Here is a 22953-nt window from a genome sequence, read left to right on the forward strand (position 1 = left end):
TGAAGGCAAAAGGGGGTCCAACCCGTTACTAGCATGGGGTACCTAATAAAGTGGCCGGTGAGTGTATAATATACAGTACTTTGGTGAAAACTTGTGTCTATAAACTAGCTTCCAAAAAATGTTAAATTAGCATGCATAATTGTACTAATAAATTAATCATTCAAATAAAGTAAACCCAATCTCAGCTCATGTAACATTGAGCTTTTTGCAGATATGTACCTCCTTTGTTTAGCCTGTGTAAGTTTTATTTTCTTTTTTTTGTAAATTGCGGTCATGCTTATTTTTTTGTATAACAATACAAGACAAGCACATACAAAAGGCGTCACTGTGCAAATTCAATTAAAGAAAGCAGTGTAACAGATGGGGTTTTCCCATGTTGCCTTTATGCTTGGAGTAAAAGGAAATGCTTGCTCGTTGCTTCTGCGGGGAGTGTATGTGTGTGTGTGTGTGTGTGGGGGTGGTATAGCAAGTGAGAGAGTGACAGTGATTAGTTTTGGGGCAAGTACCAACTCTAGAGGCCATACCTTTCTGACCACGGTGAGACATCTACATCAGGAAAAGTTAACCCTCTGCTTGATTTCATGTTGTTTATGGAGAAGGAGAACCAGGAAACGAGTAAGGGGAATTACATTTTTTGAGAGGTGCACGCCAGGCTACGGCGTAGGGTCCAAATCTTACCTACGTAAGGACCCATGTATGTACCCATGGCATCAATTTAACGCAGAAGCGTTAACTGGCCTTTAGGCTTTGATGACTGGCTTATGTACTTTATCTCAGGAAATCACCTAATGCTTAATTATTGCTTTAAGTCAGATATAATAAAACAGTCAAAATAAGTGAAGGCTCCAAGGATTGAAGAATCCTTGCCAAACATTCACAGACTTATGACACTCACACACACACAAACAAAAACGCGCACAGAGTGATTCAGATTAATCTATCCATTCCCATTGCTAATGCAGTAATGACATCTCTGGAGACATTTTGAAGTCTGCTGGTAATCAATCTACTGAGTTATTGAGATTCATGACTTCCCAGCTGCACACCTGCTCTAATGCAAATGGAAAGGATCTTCCTTAGGGGCGCACGCACGCACGCACGCACGCACGCACGCACGCACGCACGCACGCACGCACGCACGCACGCACGCACGCACACACACACACACACACACACACACACACACACACACACACACACACACACACACACACACACACACACACACACACACACACACACACACACACACACACACACACACACACACACGAGGATTGGTGGGCGAACAGTCATCTGAGTTTCTCATTCTGCTGTTTCCCATTAAAACCTATTTGGATAACAGTTTTGCCAAAGATAATTTACTGACCTCATGAACTCACATTTATGGCTAGAACATTTGAGTCATAACCATTACTGGGCTTGTTAATTTCACGAAGGGCTCATTGAGGTCTGTACAAAAAGATAGCATTTCAACAAGCAAATTTCAATTGAATAAAGCATCTGAGGAAGAGTCACAGGTTTATTGCTGTCCTTGCACATAAACACTGGGACACTGCTGTGTGATAAAGTATGTAAACCCTCCATTTCAATCACGATTGCATCCTTCAAATTAAAAAAAAAGGGAAAGCAGGGCTATTTAAAATCTCCTTTTGTTGTTCCGCCATTGTGAGCTGACAAAGAGGGACAATTATTCAAGGTTGAAAAGTTGCAGTACATCAAAATCCTCCTCAAAGTCTCCAATAAACTCAAAATCTCTTTTACTTCTTGTGTTTTCATTTTGGTTCATAATTAATATGCTGACATCAGAATCGACTCAACATGATGACGTTTTAAATAAACTTTTCATTGATTTTGAATCAGAGGGATTTTAACTGCGATTTGTCTGTACTTAAAGGCTTATTCTCTACAAACCACATGTTGTGTGGCTGATAGTGACAGTTAGAAGTCAGAGAGACTAAATCTGTCTGTTGTTTATTAAAATCAGCAACAGATCACATGTAGAGAATTTTGTCAGCTACTCTGTTATATTGAAAACAATTGGATACTATGTGCAAGCCGATTGATGGGTCTGATAACATTTTATTAATTCGCAATCAGACCACAGTGTTTCTGTCACTTCCTGTTCCGCCTGATCGCGGCTGGATAATGTTTGACTTTACCGCAGCTTTTTGTCATCGCCCCCGGCTGCTGCCGCCTGCTCTAAGTTATATATATATGAGTTAATGATAACACAGAGAGAACTTACAAAACATGCAAGCTGGTAATGTCCAAAAAAACAAGGAACACGAGGAAAGGGGAAATGAAGAACATGAAATATGATAGAGAATTCAATTTGATAAGGTCTTTTATTTCTTATTTCTTAAAGTAGTTTCTTAAGTAGTGTGACTTTCTTGCTTAATTATTATGTGTGCATTTAAAAACTGTCTTGTCCCGTTTTCTGCTGGTTAACAGATTAGGTGGCAGAGTGTCAGAGTTTCAAGGGCACTCAAGGAACACATTGTTCGAACTGTCTGCACTTTGGAAACTGACATTCTTGTAGCATGATATAGATAACCACAGTCCAATGTCTGTATTCCTTATCCTTGTGTGTGTGTGTAATAAAAAGACTGAGCTACAGAGAGAATGTTGAAGATCATTTGGGCAGTGGTGGTGAAAGGCTGCTCTTATCTGCTCTTCCCTTTTGCGGCAAAAGTCTATAAACTGCAAACTACCGTCTATGTCTCGTTTTGTTGCTTTTGACCGTCATTATTTAGTAAGTTTAAGTGTCTTGAACCTGACAAAATATAGCTTACACTGGAAGGTACCCACACACAACAGCTAATGATGAACCATACAGAAAGGCTAATAGCTAACAGACACAGAAAGCACAGAGACTACACAAGGGACAGGTGACACAAGGGCTGGGGAACAGGTGAACATCAGTGCAGGGCACACAGGGCGTTTCTCAATATGTGTTCTTCTATGGACTTGTGTTCTTGTGAAACGTCATGTTTGGTGGCCAAAGTACTGACCCAATACACAAGTTAGCATTTCGCCAAGAACGCTTAAAGTCCCCGGATGTGATCTCGACACGCCCATTTTACCGAGGATACATGGGATGGTGACTTGTGTGAACTTGGCCGGGCAGGTATCCCAGCATTCAATTCGGGTGTAAAGCGCATATGGTTTCCGGTACACAGATTTTCACAATTTACGTCAATTACTAAATCAATAAATTTATTTTTGGGATGTTTTAAGGCAAAAAATCAGCTGTGTAGTTTTTGAATATAGGCAGTTCAACAAAAATTGATGGTGAATTAAAAAAGCCTTCGGAGTTTGAAAGCTCCACAACCCCCGGCGGGCGAGCTTGCTACGCCAGCCGGGAATGACTCTCACGAGTCGGTCAGTCAGTCAGCTCACAGACCCCTCTGGTCCCACATTTAGACAGACCACTGCAGCAGCAACAATGGAAGAGGAAAGCCAGGTCCACAATTGTAAGATATTTAAAACTATTTTTACCGCTGTTGTTATAGGATATATCCCCTCCTCCTGGCTCTCCTCACTCGCAGGCTCCTCTTCTGCTTCTCGGTAAAGTATACCAACGGCAGTGGCTAACGTTACCCAGTCCATCTATAATTTTGATACCTATTTTAATGTTTCTTTTTTCTGATTTCAATTAAAAGTGAATCCCGAAATATGTTACAAGGTTTTCTTCTCGCTGTTGTGTCGTTATTTATACAGTTATTGGCCCGTGATACTTAATAGCACTTTAGATGAAAACGTAACAAAACAACGAGGCGGTGTGAAGGGTGACCGTCCTTGCTTTATTATGAATACACACATCAAAGCTAACTATAAATTGGCAGCGCCCCTCTATGCTGGGGGTGTTGCGCAATAACAGGAAGAGCGCTTCGTCTCAAAACTGTCAACAGTGTTTTGTGTGCTTCTGAACTCGCGAGTACAGTCTTCCAGGTACAGCCAGCAAGTACGGTCTCCCCAAGAACACAAGTCCATTCTTTGCTTACCTGGTATTGAGAAACGCCCACAATCTCAAAAGGAGGGAAAACCAAAAGACAGGAAGTAATCAACACAACACATGGGAGAACAGAGAGACTACAAAACAAACAGGATATGTAAAACTACAACAGAACACCCACAATCATGACTAGAGCCCTACCGATATATCGGCCGGCCGATTTTAGGCATTTTCCGATCTGTCGGTATCGGCATTTATAATGGCCAATTTAAATATTGATTCATCAGAAATGATTCTGATAAATGAATATTTAAAAAAATAAAAACGGACTGTCAACTATGTTACGAGCGTTGCCGCTGCATAGTTTGTCCACCAGAGGGCGCTCTACAACGTCCCTGCTGGCAACACTGTTCATTTTTTTGTTATTGTGTTTTTATTAAAGGAGTTTAAATTTCATATCTTAACTTATTTTATTTTTATACATTTTCTTTATCAGAACTTTAATATATTTTGATGTTCCTCTGTTCTATTGTGACAATAAAACAAATTAGGACCATTATTTTAGTAAGAACTCATAAATAACTACAAATGACTAATCTGTTTGTTTTGTAATGCTTTCCTGGATTTATTTTTCAAATATACGTTATATAACCAATAACCAAAAATATTGGTCGGGCTCTAATTATGACACCTTCACTTTCCCTCTTGACATAGTGGTGTCTTCCTCTTGTTGTAATGCAACAGAGTTAAGACTTATGGATTATGTGGTTTGTTTTTTGTTAAACTTATTTTTTATTACCTCTGCCCAGTTTGTTGGTTTGTTTGTTTGGTTGTTAGCAGGACTACGGAAAAGCTACTGGCCTGAATCTCATGAAACTTGGTGGAAGGGTGTAGCATGGGCCAAGGAAGAACTTAAAATTAAGTTTAAATTTAAACGTTTAAGTGGATCAGAGTCACAGGGCACATACACAAATTATTTTTCACTTTTGTTAACATTGTGAGATAGGCCATGGCAGAGGTCTGCTCTCTCTAAGTGCCCTTCTAGTTAAAAAATGCAAATACCAGAGGCATTCATTCTCTGTGTTTAATCAGTAAGTTATTCCTATTGATTTAGTGAAAAAAGAAATCCCCATGCTCATCGAGTGTATGGATTTTTCAACAAAAAAAAAAAAACACTTACAAAATGCTTGCTAATATGAAGAAGTTCAATTAACTTCTGCAGCTGATGAATAGTCACTTGATAATGAGCAACATTATTGCAATGTTGAATCAGGAGTTGGACGGATTCAGTACTTTTGTTTTGGGACTTACAAGTAGGCCTCAATAGAAACCAATTACTGAAGAAAAGAGAAAGACAATTCCCTTATCTCCCCTCTCTGCTTTCATCAGGAGCAGCTTGCCTTGCTTTGCATCTTCTACTAATGCATCCTCCACTAATGCATCCTCCATAATAGTATCCCAGTTTTGGTCTCATTTCCCTGCACTCCACCCTGCTGCACGCACCATCGGCTCATTGCTGTTCAAACTGATGACAACAAGGGAAGAAATGTGTAATTTCCAATAGCCTTATTTCAAAATATTTGTTCGTATTACCCGTCTGAGCATATTTGTCAGGAAGCCCATTTGGGTGTGTTATAGTGTAACAAGGATGTAAAGCACTAGAGCAGAAAGAATATTTACTGAAAAGTAGATTAGCAGTGAAGACAATGCCTCTAGCATGTTTAGACGTAATTAAGTCTGATTCCACATCGGAGCAGTGAACCCGGCCTACGTCACTGAATAGTGATGCTTGGACGGCTACTTTGTAACTAGTTGACTTTACAAAAATAAAGGCCTCAAACCTTTAATTACATTACATTTTGACCAATAATGAAATCTATAAATGTGCTTTTAAAACGGACAGGTCCTGCTTCAATTTAAGATACTAAAGAGACTCCAAACACTTTCTCCTCCGTATGAAGCCAGGGTCTCATTATGACTTCCTGGTGGATTTAAACAGCCCTATGGCAGCAATGGATTTTCATAAAATGTTCAAATATCCTGAATTATTAATGATTAGTGGGGAAATTAGGACTGTGATGGAGGCAGATGCTAAAAGTCCCTATTGACATCCATCAGATGTGTGTGCACCGTGTTTGTGCCTGTGTGTTTGTAAGAATAAGTAGTGATTATAATTGCATAAAGTTAATAATTTAGAAATGCAGCACATTTGTTGATGGCTAACACAGTATAACATTCAATTACTTAGAAACAGATAAAAAACAAGCATGGGTCAAAATAAAAGACGACTGCTTCGGACCACAAATAATAAGTCAGTCTTAATGTTCTCTGCTTTTAAAGCGTTATTATGAAGCCATATCCATTTTTCTACGATATACTCACTTCCGAGACGTAACAGAAGTGCAATGATTGTAGTGTGCTGAGTTGATGAATAAGCAGACTGAAACTAAACTTTCCTTAAAAGGGATACTGCTCCCCAAATCTGGTTTTCTTTAACGCTGCATTAATTCATTAACAATGGACCAAATGACTACATGTAATATGCAAGAAGTCTGAGCCTAACGACAACTATTACCCAACCCTCAGCTCCATGAAGCGTTTTAGTGTCCTTCAGCCTATTGTTCTATTGCCCGCAACTTTACTCTTTTGGTTCAATGGCCCAATAAAATAAAAAAAGAACATTAGTGTTTTAAATTTAAAACACACCTCACCCGTAGTCTTGAAATGTAGCTGTAAAAGGTTCTATTTTACGTCTCCAATGCTGTTGAGGTTGCATGCATATGTTTAGCTACTGCAATCTCACACATTAGACCTTTCCCAAGGGTCCTGGTACTGTACATGCTGGATAACTGCCACAGCCCACAGGAACACCTAATGGCCATGGTTAATGTCATTAGTTACATTTACGCTTTTTAGGAAAGAAAAGTCAAAACATCAGCTGTGAAACAGTCAACAATCTGGGGTAACGAGGAAGCTAGCAACCAACTTTTTACAGCGGTCTAAAGAGAGTAAGTGTTTCATAATCAGGAGACAGATATTGGGTGGATCACTTTAAAAGAGCATAGGGAAAAAAATCTACATCTAGTCTTCTAAATGCTCTCCCTCTCTCCAAAATTAAAGCCAGACAGCCAAATACACAGACAGACAGACAGACAGACAGACAGACAGACAGACAGACAGACAGACAGACAGACAGACAGACAGACAGACAGACAGACAGATAGATAGATAGATAGATAGATAGATAGATAGATAGATAGATAGATAGATAGATAGATAGATAGATAGATAGATAGACAGATAGACAGATAGACAGACAGACAGACAGACAGACAGAGAGATAGATAGATATACAGATAGATAGAGCATTTTCCATGTTATGTAGCTGTAGACGAAGTGGTCTACTCATGCCTTCATCACTCAAAAGCCCATTTATGACCTTTGTTTTTGTAAGGTTACATCTGGGTCTTCTCAGTGTTGGAAGGAACAATAATTGTTATGAACAAGCCCTCTGCAGAAATCAATGTGTTCAATACAATGCATTATGAAGTTTCTCATGAAGAACAGCAATCGGTACCGGCTGACAGAACTGGCTTGCAATATTGCTACAACACGGCTTCTCCATCATAATTGCTGCCCTGACATCTCGATTTTCCCCTTCACTTTTTCGTTGTCTTCAACCTCTCCTGCCCCCTCCTCTCTATTCCAACCCCAACCCCACCTTCTCTCCCCTCCGCCCCGCTCAGGCTGAAAAGATGGTAATCAAGGGCCCATTGACTTGGGACTGACACCATATCATTGTCACATTTCTGAGCAAGTTTGAAAAGAGGAAGTAAGTAAGTCTCTATATGCTTCTTTTCACATAAGCCTGACGTTAAAGTACCAAATAAGTAGTCTACATCGTAGACTCAATATTTTCTATTGGTAATAACCACCTTCAAGATAAGGCAGTCAAAAGAAACCAACATATTTATATCAGCAAGAAACATTGAAGATAAACTTGATTTTTGTGACTGAATTTAGCACTGAGGATAAAAATACACAAAGGCTCTTCATAATCTTACATTATATATTCATACAGTACACTACATATAGTATATCATGCAGTATACATTTCAAAATTGTTATGCATAAAAGATGTGCTATAAATATGAAACACAGACTTGACACAGGAGGTGATGATAGCTATGTGTAAAAAAAAAAAATCCTGTCAATATCAGCTTTTGACTAACTGGTCATTTGCACCTTAAGAAAATCATGGGGTGTGTGTGTGAGAGAGAGAGAGAGAGAGAGTCAGAGAGAGAAGGAGAGGCAGGGAGAAAAGGTTTATACACAATATAATCACTGTGATGACTGAGGTAAGAAAAGGGGATTAAGAAGTGTTGTTTCCATGGTAACCAACCTGTCGAAAATAGCAAAAAGGGACGATGTGTCTTTGTTTTTCCAGGTGAGAAAACACACACACACACACACACACACACACACACACACACACACACACACACACACACACACACACACACACACACACACACACACACACACACACACACACACACACACACACACACACACTCCAAGGCTACAGGTAAACATGTATAAATCTTTACAGGAGTCATGAGCCACTGAACACAAGTTAGAAGAGCAAGTGGCCAACAGCGCGAGGTGTATTTCAGATCTTTTTTAGAGAAAAAGCGTTCATCCTGGGGTTTGGTGACTAAACCAGGTTTCTCCTCTGAGAATCATCGGCTGCAGCGTAACAGACTTAACGAGTGCTCTAAAGGGCAACAAAGACAAATTGATAGAGAAGTAGATCAGCGGGAAACTAAATGTAACTGTAATTTTTTTCTGTCTATGTTTTTAATTTGCTGTATTTAAGCAGAATACTGAAAGCAGCAGTATTGCAGAACTGAGTACACGTTAATATCTGAACTTCTGTTCTGCTGAAAGGTGGAAGTAAATTATAAAAGGTCAAATCATGTCGTGTCATGTTGTGTCTCCCATTTCTGCCCGATTCCTCACAAAGTTCAATAGTTTCTAACACATGTTAGTCCGACACACAGATTTTTGCTGAGAAATTTGACTAATTGAAACAATTTGAAAATGTCTTACATACCCACTTAAACTGAAAAAGTGGGCCATGCAGTAAGATCATGGCCATTTAGAATCTGAAGCTTCATTTACATAGTTGGATGAATTTCGCTCTGACTGCATTTCTTCCTTCAAAATTAGACTTTTAGAAACGTTGTTGTCTTACTTGAGTTTGTTTCTATTTTTTGCTTTTCTTTAATTTAAATTAGCACGGACGAAAATTGAACAATATTTCTGGGTTTAGGTGGTTGTGTACTTTGAGGATAGAAACCATAGCAATTTCCAATTTCACCTGACTCTGCTCGAAGGAAGACATGTTGTAGCAAAAGTCTAGCATTATTTTACTTCCTAGATATAAAAATGTTAAGGATAGATAAATCCAGCTCAACAATATGAGATATTGTTGTCACAGGGAAGAAAACATATTTTGGCCAGACAGCTTTTACAGTAAGAGCTTCCAAGTTTACAAAGATCCTTCCATCAAACAACAAATTTGCTGACTGAAACGACTAACTGGTGCTTTCATTTTATAAGCTTTAGGTAGTTAGCTCATTTATGCTACGGGAAGCAGAATTTAAAACAACGCCAGAATTTGAAATAGAGTGAGACCTTCTCCTCCTGCTGCTTTCTCTCTCTCTCCGCTCTCCGTCCAGCCCCTCCTATCAGACAGCCCCACACATGGACCGGCTTCATACAGTAACCTTTACAAGTATTTATGATTTATTTAATTCAGATGCTGTTATATAGTGGCAATTATATGAGAATGGCTGAGCGAGGGTTGGCAGAAGACTAAACTAGCAGTTGGTCTGCCGCGCTTCCTCTAACACCCCCTGGACATGTCCTCGTCTGGTCCTCGTTCAGATGGCAGCAGTACCTTGGCTCCGGTAAAGAGAATTTTCCCCGAAGGGACGTGCACACTCATTTGCATTTGCAGAGCAGCCATTGGGGACTGGACAAAGACTCCAAGTTTGGCTGGTGTTGGTTCACCAAATCAAAATCGAAACGCTGATATCGCTAGTGACATTCAGGGTGCGTTTCTGATTTTAGATGTTGTTTGCTTTATTGTTATTTGAATGGCTTATTTAACATGAACATGAAGGCTATGCTAACTAGGCCTGCACGATAAATCGTTATAAAATCACAATCTCGATTCACCCTGTTCACAATTTAATTTTTAAATAACTTAGATTTTTTTTTCTTCTTTTTTTCAAGTTTTTTTAATGACTTTGATTCTTATTTAATTTTACGAGCCAACTTCATCACAAACACTACTACTTTCCTCTGTGAGTTTTAAACATAGACGGTATACTCCCAAGCACAGCGATGCTCTCCCTTCTCTTCATTGAAGCCTCTTTGTTTACGTTCTTGTGGTTATGTGCAATGCGCTTCAGGGGCGAAAAAAAAATCTGTTTGTTTCTGTCAATTTGTTTTGTTGTGGTCAAAAACATTGTGGCAGAGAATCTGGATATCAATTCCAAGCAAAAGAATCGTGATTCATATTTTTCACAGAATTGTGCAGCCCTAATGCTAACCCATAAAAATAAAATAACTAGAATGTTGATTGAAGACAGCAACAGTGAAAGTTACTGTTTATGGGATCGGATTAAAATTAACATCACTGCAGCAATGTGTGCCCGTGTGTATATGTGTCTTTGACTTGTTTGAGTAAGGATTAAAAAGAGATCACAGGTAGTGGGAAGAATTGTAGCATCAGACCGGAATGTACCACACACACAGCCTCTGAAATATAGACAACATCATGATTGTCAGGAGGTATGTCACGAAACAGCCGTATAAGCGAATAAAGCTGTAATATCTGCCTCATTCTGACAACCTGGTTCAATACTGTCCGCTCACGCTGGCAGCCTTGTACCAAACAGCCGCATCTGAGTGGTGAAGAAAAGGTCAGCTCACACAATAATTGACCATGAAGAACAAAGTATTTTCTTATCTACTCAGTCACATTTACCTCCATTCTCTGTTTGGTTGCATTTCTACCAGAGATCTCTATTAACAGCACAAGTTTACTTTGGTGATAGCTGAATGGCTTGCCTGTCACCAAAGGATTCAACCTCATGTACATCCGGTTCATGAAAGCTTCAGCGATATACAGCTCTTTGTACCCGTTGTTGCATGCGGGAGGAAACATTCACTGTATTCACTACATCACAAAAGCCACCAAAAGGACAAAAGAGCTACGCGCTACGGTCAAAATCCAGAGAAAAACACCACAGTGAGGCTCGCGTTGTTTGATTGGCAGGTCGCCATCATTGCCCCATGAGTCAAGGGAATGCTACAGAGCAACTGAATTACTTTTTGTTCCTTCAGTAGGAAGGACTAGCAGGAGGGGAGCATGAACTCTCTAATCAGCCTCACAGAGGAGGTCATCAAAGTCACTAAAAAAGGATTGCTGCTGCCTTCAAGGCTTAGGGTTAAGACTCTGCCAGCTGTGTCAGGTGGTAATAAAATGAGTGCAAGAATTAGCCAGTCCCTTTCAAACATATTTCCAATCATCCCTCAATGCCCACAGCACTCTTGGTCTTTGGAGTCCTTGCAGGAGGTCGTCTATTGTTGCGGCGCCTAAGAAAGCCTGTGTAAAGATGACGAGGTATCTCTGACCTGTAGCAGTTACCTCTACACCAAAGAAATGTCTTGAAACGATTATGCCACACAGGCGTTATTGCGCTCAAAGGTGATAATTCAGTTTTAATATTACTACACCTCTTTTGCATTGAACTACTGACACTTTGGTTTGTATTTTCTTGGTCAAATTGAATAGCAAGTGGTATTCCTTTCAACCACACCGGAGCTAAGGCCCTGTTCAGACCTGGTATTAACATGCGCCTCGGGTGAACCAATCACAAGAGGACAGCTCTAAATCCAGGTGTGAACACGTCGAAGACGCATTGAGATCCGATCGCTCAGACCACTTTTAGATGTGGTCTGCAAACACCTCCTTTTAGCGGTGGGTACGTGAATGTGTCTTGGGCCAACTGACGTCCTCTGTGTAAGCGGAACTACACACTCATTGGCTGGCTTTTTCTCCACCACGTCTGGGCTACTGTTTAGGTAGCTCTGTGTATTCTGGCCATTTTTGTATTTCTCATTTTACGGAAACTGTTAAGAGTGAATCTTGTGTTTTGGATGTTGTTGTCATACTGTCTGTGATGTTTTAGCGTTTTTGTCCTGGTGCTTTGCACAGATCTGACACTTGCCCCCCCTGTTCCCATCAATCACTTAGGCACAAAAACATAGAAAAATAGGGTCCAGGTTGGAGAAAAAAAAACGGTAGTTGCCCTTTGTTGCCAGGACTGAACAACAGGGCCTAAGATACTGATACTTGACCTACGTATATTGTACGTCCAAACGTTTTTGAATCCACAATAGGCCTTTGACACTGTACTGTAGCTGTTGAGATAAGCAAAGAATTGAAATTTGACAAAAATGCACAGCCATTCCCTGCATGGATGCCTGTATAGGTACTGTTGTAAAGTAAATGTTAACAAGATGTTACAGCATAACGCAAAAAGCTAAACATATGTTGTTCTCTTGTCCCAATCCTTTCTCCTTTTTGCCCCCCGTTACCTCCTCCGCTGTCCTCCTCTTCGATGCTGTTCTTGATGCTGTCGTACTCCTCGTCGATGTTCTGGTTTCCTCGGATATGACTGAGCACGCGGCGCGCCTTCTGGGTCAGCCCGTGCTGGATTAACCAGCGAGGGCTCTCCGGAAGGAACAGGAATCCCACAAACTGGAGCACGGCGGGAAGCACCGACAGACCCAACATGTACCTGGACAGGCAGGCAGGGAGGGGATGCATGGAGTGAGTAATCTAATTACGATCACAGAAGCTACATATTTTATATTTCTTGGCTAATGGCAACTTTGGAAAGCTTTGCATGCCATGCACATTTCAATTCCTTTGACATTAGTTACAAAAATAGGCTGCTATAATGTTGTCCACATATTCAGTTTGTTTAGTAATTTGCCTTTAAGCATCAGGTGGTTGAGTTTATTTCTGTAAAATAAAACACCGGGGGAGATGTCAAGGCTTTATGCAGACTCTCCGACTTAAAAATAACTTGAGCATTTACATTAAGCAAAACATAAGGGGGTACACTACAAGAGGGGAATGAGGGGAAAACGGTGAGCTTTATCGCTCTGGATCTGCGCAGGCAAAGAAGATAATTAGACAACATTCATTCTAAATAAACCAAATAAGTGTCTCCAAAAAGCCATTATCATGTATGAATTACCGCAATCTAGGGGCTTCTAAAGGATCTCTGCTATCTCCATCAGAACTGCAGGGACGATTATTATCTAAAGTAGCACACAGTTCAAACATTCACACACCCCGGAGGCTTCAAATCTGCATTCAGTGTGACAGCAGGGAAATATGCAAACAGAAGCAAAACAAGAGTAAAGATGATAAAATATAAAAGATAAAGGACAGAGAAAGAGTTATACTGTATCTTTCAAAGAAACTGCACGGTTGCCCCCAGCAAATGCTAGGGCAGACTTGTATATGTGTTGACATTTAGAAGGAAGGTTTGAGCAGCCAACCCAACTTTTTCTGGCATTTTATGTGATAAGAACCCAAAGAAAAGAGTACTATCCTATTTGACTATATGACCATCACACGGGGAGATGGGAATCCTTTGAAAAGTCCCTAAAGTCTACTTATGCAGACATAAAAGAATCCATTTTATGTTATTCCTGCTTTTATTTGAGCATGTGTGAGGTGCGTATCTCGGGTGTCTGACCTCCACCCATCGTGGTGCAGGTAGCTGAAGGCGCCGTCGACGAGGCTGGCGGTGAACTGTCCACCGGTGATGAAGAGGGTGTTAACCGTCACCAGCTGACCCCTCAGGTGGGGCGGAGAGGCCTCAGCAATGTACACTGGCACAGTCATAGAGGCGATTCCTACACAGTGGGGAAGGGAGAGGGAGAAGCAACGGTTAGCAGGAGGTTCAGATGTCGCCTGTCCTCAAGGAAATGCAGATTTACTCTGTATGAAAAGGACTTATTTGTATGGAATACATAAAAAATTAAGGCAGGGTTATAAGCTAAACCGTGACAAAAGCCTTATGCTAACAATAACCAATCAACTGACCTGAACATTATCTAAAACAGAAAACAGGGCAGTTTTCTTCAGCTAAACACTTTAAATAATAATAAAAAACGCATAGACACGCATCAGTTGTGTTCAGAATGATGGAGCTGGCACAGAGCAGTGGCTTGCTCAACTGTCACTTCTCCAGCTAAGACCCCATAACGTGCTGGATTTCAACCAGCCACCCTCTGGTCCCCAAGCAAAAGCAAAACGTGTTTTAAAAGTCAGTGGGGATAATATCATTATTAAAAAAATGTCAATAATCTCTTCTGTCTGTAATGAATTAGTTGAATAACTCTGACCTTTAACCCTGAAATCAACAGCAACACTGATTTCATGTGGACAAGAGGTGAACCAAACAAATACTTTACTGTACAAATAAATACTGGGCACGGACACACACGGACACACACACACAGACACACACACACGGACACACAAACACACACACACACACACACACACACACAGTGTGTGTTTGCCTATCTGACAAGGTGCCATGAGACCGCAGCTTTCTGCAGCTGGTTCCCGATCAGCTCTAATAATAGTCTCCCAATGCTTTCTACACCCCCCCCCCCTCCAAACCCCCCCTCCATCACCTCTCCCTCTCCCCTCCTGTCATCACCCTGCCCTCAACGCCTGCCACGACTACATGGCTACCTGTTGCCATGGCAACCACTTTGCTGAGAAACCAGTCTACAAGCGGGCACCACACTGTGGCAGCTCTGGGAAGAGGAATCGATAACCAAGAGTGAGGAGGATGTACTTCTTTTTTGTTAGCTTTATTTTTTATTCCTTATTTTTACACAAGAGTGTGAAAGGAATCACCGTCATCAGCATTTGAAAGCACAAAGTAACTTTTCTTGAAGGAGTACACAACATCAGAACATTTACTAAAAAACAAATACTCTTTCTTCCACGAGTGTACTACAAAACAAAATAACAGTATTGGTTGAAAGCCCCGTGGTCAAGTATCTGCCTGGCCTTCTGTTCAGCGTCAAGTAATTACAGGAGAGGCACTCGTAGACGCCGCCAAGACAGCTTTTTCTCTAGCCTGCTGTTAACACCTAGAGGAATCAGTTGTGTCTTTTGATTCATATTAATGTATTGAACTTTGAATGAAACCTACGGCTTTGGAGTCTAGTCTACATCTTAGCTATTGCTAAAAATAAAGGAATATCATCTGAGGGCGGAAATCCGAGATCCAGATTACCACTGAAATCTAATTAACAGCTCTTTGGCCTGTCTGCTCAGGCCAATTTAATGGAAATCCATTCATAACCTTTTGATAGATGCTGTTGCAAGACGGACACAAGAAGAAAGAAAAAAAACTAACCCCTATGCTATAGGTTAAATTAGAGGCAGGACCTTTAAAACAACTCCTTTCAGGAAGTAATTGCAGTGTACTCATGCCATGGGTCACAATACCCCCCTTCCCCAAATACAACCACCTGTTATCATTTCACTGGAATACCATACTTAGGTCACCTGTATCATCTCCTTGGCGATGAAGCAAACTCCATTCGCTGACGACGGCGACAACATGCGGCTGAAGGATGTTAAGTGGCCTTTGCTCTAGAATTCTTTGTCAAAAAAATAAATGAATGCTATATTGTATTGTTAATTGCAGTTCGTTCCAGCATGTTAAAGACTGGTATATTATATTAGAAGAAGTTTAAAGTTTGAGTGTGATGATTAAACACGTGGAGCAGCTGGCAGATTTCATGCCAATCTGCAGAGCGGTTCACAGGCGGGGGAAGCAATCACCAAATGCTATCAAATCTGTTTTGGCTCCTTTCTAACAGCAACAGCTGTATTCTATCTGTGTGTTTGCACAATAAGTTTGGATACTCAAATGGCATTATACAGATGCACACACACACAGAGAGGATAAATACAGTACAATATGTACAGATTTTAACACACCTAACACAAACAAGTCTTCTGTATTCACCTCACACAGCCGGACTTCTTCATCCTCCCTCATGCTGGTTTTACTCCATGTTCCCCTGTTTTAATTATATCAGCCATATGTATCACCAGCTTGTCTTCGTCCAAGCCACGCCCGCTGCAGCACACAGCCCATATGCCTATGAGTGAGATACTGCAGCTGATGTTGATGTATTTACTGAGTAATGGATCATTTCCATTTCACGTCTTGCTGGAGGTGGTGACAGGGGAAATAATTATGTCACAGCCCATTAAAGGTAATACCATTACAGGCCGGTAAAAAGGTCAAATACTGTACACATTTGCTTTGGCTTATTGACAGTCTGAAATTAAATGTTTTCAGCTGGGAGACAAGCTTTTCCGTCATCCTATCTTGCATTGGATTTAAAAATGAGTTGCTAATACTATAATTTCACATATGTTATGTCTTCTCCGTATTTCTTTTACTGTAGCATAAAGGAAAATTAAGTATATCCCTATACAGTTAGGAAAATAGCTTATTCAGGGGTCTCATGTCTGTGTGTACTTTTCGAGAGAAGCATAATTTTGTTAATAACGTTTCTTAGAAAAACTTTCTAAGAGGTGCAGGTGGCCACTAGGTGGCGTGTGCTGTTTTTCCCGATATATATTGTTTAGCTGAGTCACATTTCCCAAATTTCTACAAGAGAGGTGCCAAGTGCAAAGTTTGCAATCCATAGGCTACAATAGTTAATTCAGGGGGGTATTTTCCGTGGCTACTGTCAGTGGAAGTGTTGAAAGGGATTGATGTGCTTAAGCTCAATTTTCAATTCCCTTTAGTACTACGCATAGAGGTACTACGTCTGGGTTCGTAGTTTAGTGTTGGGCTTTCTCCATCCAAATATTTGGCGGTCCAATCAGCGAACAGAGGGAGTGGCTGAGAACAATGACGTTGAGGCTGTGGTCTAGAGTCGTAGTTCCGTAATGGCGGGGCAATAAGATGCAAGCCAAGCCATTCAGTCCGTTATTGCACCGCTGCCGAATATCCCGAAGTTAAAGTTAAAAGTAAAAGTTTGCATGACCCATAGTTGGAGTGACCACAATTATGAGATTAAGACCTAGGTTAAAAAAAACAGTGTCTAATGCTGATGATTGTGATGAATCTAAAATAAATGTTGACGTTGGCTAACACTTCCAATGTACAATTGAATTTTCATGAGAAATACCTGCTTCATAGTGAGAGCTAAGAAATAAGAAAAAAATTCAACTTGAGTCGCTCTTGTCCTACATCAGTATTGCATAGAAGACATATCTGGAGTCAAGTGACATTATTTTGATACAAGCAAAGCAATCTCAAGTATTCATATTCCTCTAAAGTTTCCCACTGCAACTGAAACTGCACAAAAAACAAGCTAAGCTTAACCAAAGGCCAGGTTTCTTCACATGCTTGGATTTGAATCCCTTACAAACACATCTGCAATGTGTTCCCTTTCTAGTTAATGAGCTCTCCTTTCAGCACCAGGGGACAGCTCCCAGCTCTCTGTAATCCAAACAAACACACGCGCACACGCACACACACACACACACACACACACACACACACACACACACACACGCACACACACGCACACACGCACACGCGCACACGCGCACACGCACACACACATATACACACAAACACACTCTCATAAAGTCATTGTTGGGTTGGGCTCAGCCTCAAAGCAGTTCAGCAAAGTTAAACAAAGAAACTGTCTGGTCTTGTGAAGACAGCTTCTAGGCACGGAGTACAAAGCTCGGGACTGACTTGCTTGATCAGAGTACGAGGGAGATACTTCATTAGACCTTCCATCACTGTGATGTAGTAAAGATGCATGCAGGACATTTTCAGGTACTAAGTAGCTGGTTGTGATGGAGGAATTTAATTAGTGGCTAATGGAGCATCCTCGCAAACTCCTCCAAATAAAGTGGTGGGAGAGCTGATTGAATTTAGTGGTAAAAGCAGGTTGTGCTCTTTCTTAATTAAGTTAATTAAAGTGTGTCTAATATCACACTGGATTTTGACAATTGTTATCTAAAAACAAATTATCCCGCACTATACCATGTGACGGTGTTCATGATGAAACTTCAAAATCGGTCATGAAATTCAAGTTGTTATAAAACCATTTTGTAAAATATATCTCAAAATGGAAAAATGTCAAACCGAAACCAATTAATTTCTTTAACACTTGACATTTCAATGATGTGATTTCCACCTTACAAAACGACAATATGCGCATAAACAAACTCCTCAATAAGTCCACACTTAGCTTCCACCTACTTACGACGATATAATTATATAAACCCACCAATTCATTGTCAAACCTCAATGCTATCACAATGTAATTAACCGTGCTACAACATTTGAAACTGCTGGAGCCAGAACACTTGTACACACACACCATTATACATATTATGTGTGTCTGTGTTTAACCTTTTAAATCTAACCGTTGCCACACAAAAAGCATAGAAAGAACTGTCCTTGGGAATGTACTAAAACTCTAGAACTGTACTAAAAAGCTTGTTCATCAATCTGCTGCTTTTCTTATCTTTTTAAGTTTATTTTTCAACAGTAAGATGTCATACCCTATACATGTCTTGGCTGCAACTGCTGCAACTGCAACTGTTAAAAATGTAACGGGAACCTAATCAGAATGTTTATTTTGGTTATGGGTTGTGTAAGGAAAATTCCCATTGGATGATATCTCCTGATAGGAGTCTTTAAACTTTCAAATTTCAATATCAGCTGGGCTTACTAACAAGTCACTATATCAACTTTTTCGGCCTTTATTTTGACAAGACAGCTGAAGACTTGCAGTTGGAGGCCGCGGGTGGGAGTTGAACCCGAGCCCACTGCATCGAGGAGTAAACCTCTATGTATGGGTGCCAACTCTACCAACTGAGCTATCCGGGCGCCCACGCTAAAAGGTGATAGTATGTCACTGTTGTGTCCACAGTTTGTTTTTGCTGCCCCTAAAAAATATTTATGGTTTAAAGATAACATTTCCATTGTCACTGTCAGTAGTAAATGAAATGTATCTATTGCTACACATCTTTTAATGCAATGTGACTAAAACAACATCATAAAACCAACAGCCAGTAGGGTTTCAAACTGCACTGATAGCCCACAGAGCCACAAGTTAACATGCTAGCTGATTGGCTGCCAGGTGCTAGTGCTAGCTCGGCTATCCCTGGCAGTCACTCAGTCTAGTCCAAAATTGGCTTGAGTAAATTCCTTTGCTTGATTATAAAATACATCTCCTCCTTAGACATCAAAAATCACACATCCAAGACAGATTATGGGTATGAGAGAACACCTTTCTACAACTATCCTTTGAAGCAAGAAAGCCTTTTATTTTGACAGGCTTGACAAGGATTAATCAATAACTTGACAATTTCAAACTTTCTGGTTCAATCCCATCTGCTTGCTGAGACTATAGCAACAGCTCGTATCACACAACAGACCCTGCTATCCGGCAAAGGTCAGATCAACAACAACCGGTTATGAGTAGAAATGCAGGGAGGCAAGGCTTGGCGTGTACAAACAGCTCTGATGACCTTCATGGCGAGTTCAGTTCAGACATGCTAAGCAGTTAGTTTTCCTGAGAACTGGCGGCCACGTTAAAGTTGAGTGGGTGGGGTGACAGGCACCGCCAAAATAATTGCATGCAATGAAAAATGTTGCCTTATTAGTGTCTCGAGTAGCTAATTGTGGTGCCAGAATGTGTTAATTATCTATCAGAGCCAGCTTGTTCATGCTTGTGTAATAAAGATGATTGTATAGGAAAAGATTGCAGTTGCACAAGGGGAGAGGATACTTATAATGAAACAGCCATTTATAATGTAACAGCTGAAATGACCCGTGTGATTGGTCTTTCCACAAGTTATCTATCAGAGCTTGAAAATGAAGTGTTTAGCTGCTGCATTTTCTGCATTTTTCTTTCCCTTAACTTTCATTATTGGTATTTCTAAACAATCACAAACACTCAAATGGCATTACTGCCACAATTGTTTAGTGTTAACATTACAGTACATGCATATTATAAATTCAAACTGGCTGTTGATGGGCACCCATCTCCATAAAAAACTAATAGTTGACAACTGTCCATTAACTGTGTCGTGAATCTGTTCCATTCCAATCTCTAAAAACTCTGAACAAAGCCTATCTTATCTGTTTTAATTAGTGTCATACAGTTGTAACATAAATTGTTACACTGTTTTCCTTTCTACTACTCTCAAAGAAGGCGGCGTACGAGTGCCATCAACGTAGCACTCAGACTGGAAAGCCAGTTTTAACAGCCCTTTCCACAGAGGATGTGACTCATGAGTAAGAGCAGCCACTATAAATAATTTGGGATACATTGAATTCTGATCAAATGGCAAGTTGCATGTAAAAGCATGCAGAGAGTGGAGGGAGGAAGAGGCAGAGAGAGGGATGATTCAAGGGAAGAAAAAGCTGAGCTTGTGTAGGAAAAGGAAGAAGCAAGGAGGAAGGGAGCCAATCGGAGAAATGCAATTCTGACATCAGTGACCTTACTGACACCAAAAATCTCCTGTGTGTTTTATCTCTAGCTTCCTTCCTGTGATATCTGCTTCTTATTTATCATTCCATTAGTTTTCTCTAAATCAAATAATAACTTTAATGAGGTTAATAATAAAGACAGCAAGTTGTCTAACAGCCAGTGGCAAGCAGTCTGAGCAGCAGAGGGCTACGCTGTGTAATTAGCAGCTGTGAGTAATTGCAAATATCAGGCCTGAGGCAGGAAGAGGCAGAGAGAAGAGGGACCAACCCAACCCATTACATGTTGGGATGTGGGGGGGGGGGTTGAGGTCTGTGGCCTTAAGGTGCCCTTAAGCAGATTCTGACCTCTGAACTCTGACAAAATGTAAATGTAAAAATCAATAAAGTCAGCCAACCATTAACATTGAAAGTGCTGCCACTAGATTGAGATTAATTGACCTGTTTCCAATTAAGACCTGCTTTGTCTTGACATCAGTGACTGTGTTGATGCATATGCTAATGTCGTTTGACAAGACTTAAAGACTAAAAGGGCATAACTATATGTGTTTTGCTATCACTACATGCAACAGTTTGTTGGGTTAAAACACAATGTAGGCTAAAAGAGAAAGAAAAAAACGGGGACATGTTCAAACAAGCATCTGTTATGACACACTGAAGGGACAGAGAGCATGTTGAACACATGTCTTACCAAGCCCCACTCCGACGATGAGCCTCCCCGCCAGGAGAACCTCTTTGCCAGGGGCGGTGCTCAGCACGATCCCACCGACGGAGAAGAAGAAGCTGGCCAGCAGTATGCACACTCTGCGCCCGAAGAGCCCGTTGAGGAAGCCGCCCAGCAGGGCGGACAGGGCGGCCGCGGCCACAGTACTTGAAATGAGCAGCTCTTGCCACAGAGCGCTAAGGTCCAGCTCCCTCTTCAGCAGGAGCATCGCCCCGGAGATCACCCCGGTGTCGTAGCCGAACAAGAAGCCCCCCAGGGCGGAGAACGCGGCCAGGACGTAGACGAAGCCGGGCGTGACATCCTGCTGGAACTGCTTGCGGGCAGCCCTCTCCAGGTCCCCGGTGGAAGTGGGGGGTGCTGCTGGCGCACCTGCGGCGGAGGTCGCGGCGGAGGCGCCCTGGCTGCTGAGGCTGGCGCTGGACGGAGCCTTGATCAGACTCCGCTCTCCTCCGTCGCTCACTTTCTTCCACCGCTCGCCCATCAGGTTGCTCATACTACGGAGATTGTAGTCATGGTCGACCTGTTTGCGCGACATATGGGAAATACAATACAGGACAGGGCTGCTTAGTAGTATTTGATGCCTCAAAACAAGAAAATACAAACACGCCTAACTAATGTTCCCACCCCACCCCCCTCAGTTATGAGTTACTGCCGCGTTGGTTATCCACAACCACTCCCAAATTGAACGCTGGCTGCTGGATAAAGTTGTTCTCCAGGGTGTTGTGTATCAACGCGTCACATCCATGTGGTCCTGATGGGAGAGTTGATGAAGAGTGGGGAGGAAAGGTAAGATAGGAGGCGTGTAGTTGAGCAGATCGTCACTACCAGCGTCGGCATGACGCAAATAAATATTGTTTTGGAAGCACGATGCTGGAGTTGATCGCTTACGGCGAGATTTTAGTCTGCTACAATTCTATTGCATCACTGAAGTGCTATAAGCCTACTAATAATAGAAAACAATGCAGTAGGTTCCACTAAAATCACTATTGAAATATAAATGTAGGGCAATTAGAGCCTTCCTTACCTTTCCCTTTGTGGCTATGCCACATGTCAGGCCGTCAGAACCTGTTCTTAATGACTTTCCTGTAAAAAAGAAAAGAAAAAAGAAAGTGAAATAAAAAATAGATAAAAAATTTAAAAAAATGTGCATGTGTGATCATGATACACAACATAGCCTACAAGTAAAATCTAAAGTATTGTGTAACACGTTAAGAAAAAAAAATATATATATATATATATATATACACACACACACACGCACACACACACTCACAGGCTACTTATAGATACAGATTCATGCAACCTATTTATCAAAATACAGTATGTCTTAAATACAGTCGAATTTTAATGATGAAAAAACACACTTCAAATAGGCTTTTCATCACCATATTTCACCTGTTACTGTACAACAGGCTGCTTTTGAAATAGTGGAAAAACAGCTGCCCCTGCAGGTCTCACTCTAGTATTACAGGTCCATGATGACAGTCAGGGGACGTCTCACACACTTACAGACACAGGCCTACAAGAGGTTTTTAAGGCAATAACATCTCTGTACATCTGATTACCTTATCTGTATACACATTAATGAAAGAACTGGGTAGCCATGG

General features: G+C 41.0%; 1 protein-coding gene across 2 annotated transcripts in view; it reads right to left on the reverse strand.

The window, feature by feature from the left end:
• The window catches only part of LOC117938964 (proton myo-inositol cotransporter-like), a 64029-nt gene extending 41076 nt beyond the window's left edge, over positions 1-22953 (reverse strand). Inside the window, exons 1-4 of one of the 2 annotated variants that reach the window (XM_034863964.1) lie at positions 22925-22953; positions 21314-22097; positions 13810-13969; positions 12635-12837 (exon numbers count right to left, since the gene is read on the reverse strand). In XM_034863964.1, the coding sequence (XP_034719855.1) occupies positions 12635-12837; positions 13810-13969; positions 21314-21881 (931 nt within the window). In that variant the 5' untranslated portion in view covers positions 21882-22097; positions 22925-22953. Of the gene's footprint in view, positions 1-12634; positions 12838-13809; positions 13970-21313; positions 22333-22924 lie in introns of those variants that run through there. The other variant, XM_034863963.1, reaches the window with a different exon arrangement.

The sequence above is a fragment of the Etheostoma cragini genome, chromosome 23 (genome assembly GCF_013103735.1).
Source record: "Etheostoma cragini isolate CJK2018 chromosome 23, CSU_Ecrag_1.0, whole genome shotgun sequence".
Taxonomy (NCBI): Eukaryota; Metazoa; Chordata; class Actinopteri; order Perciformes; family Percidae; genus Etheostoma; species Etheostoma cragini.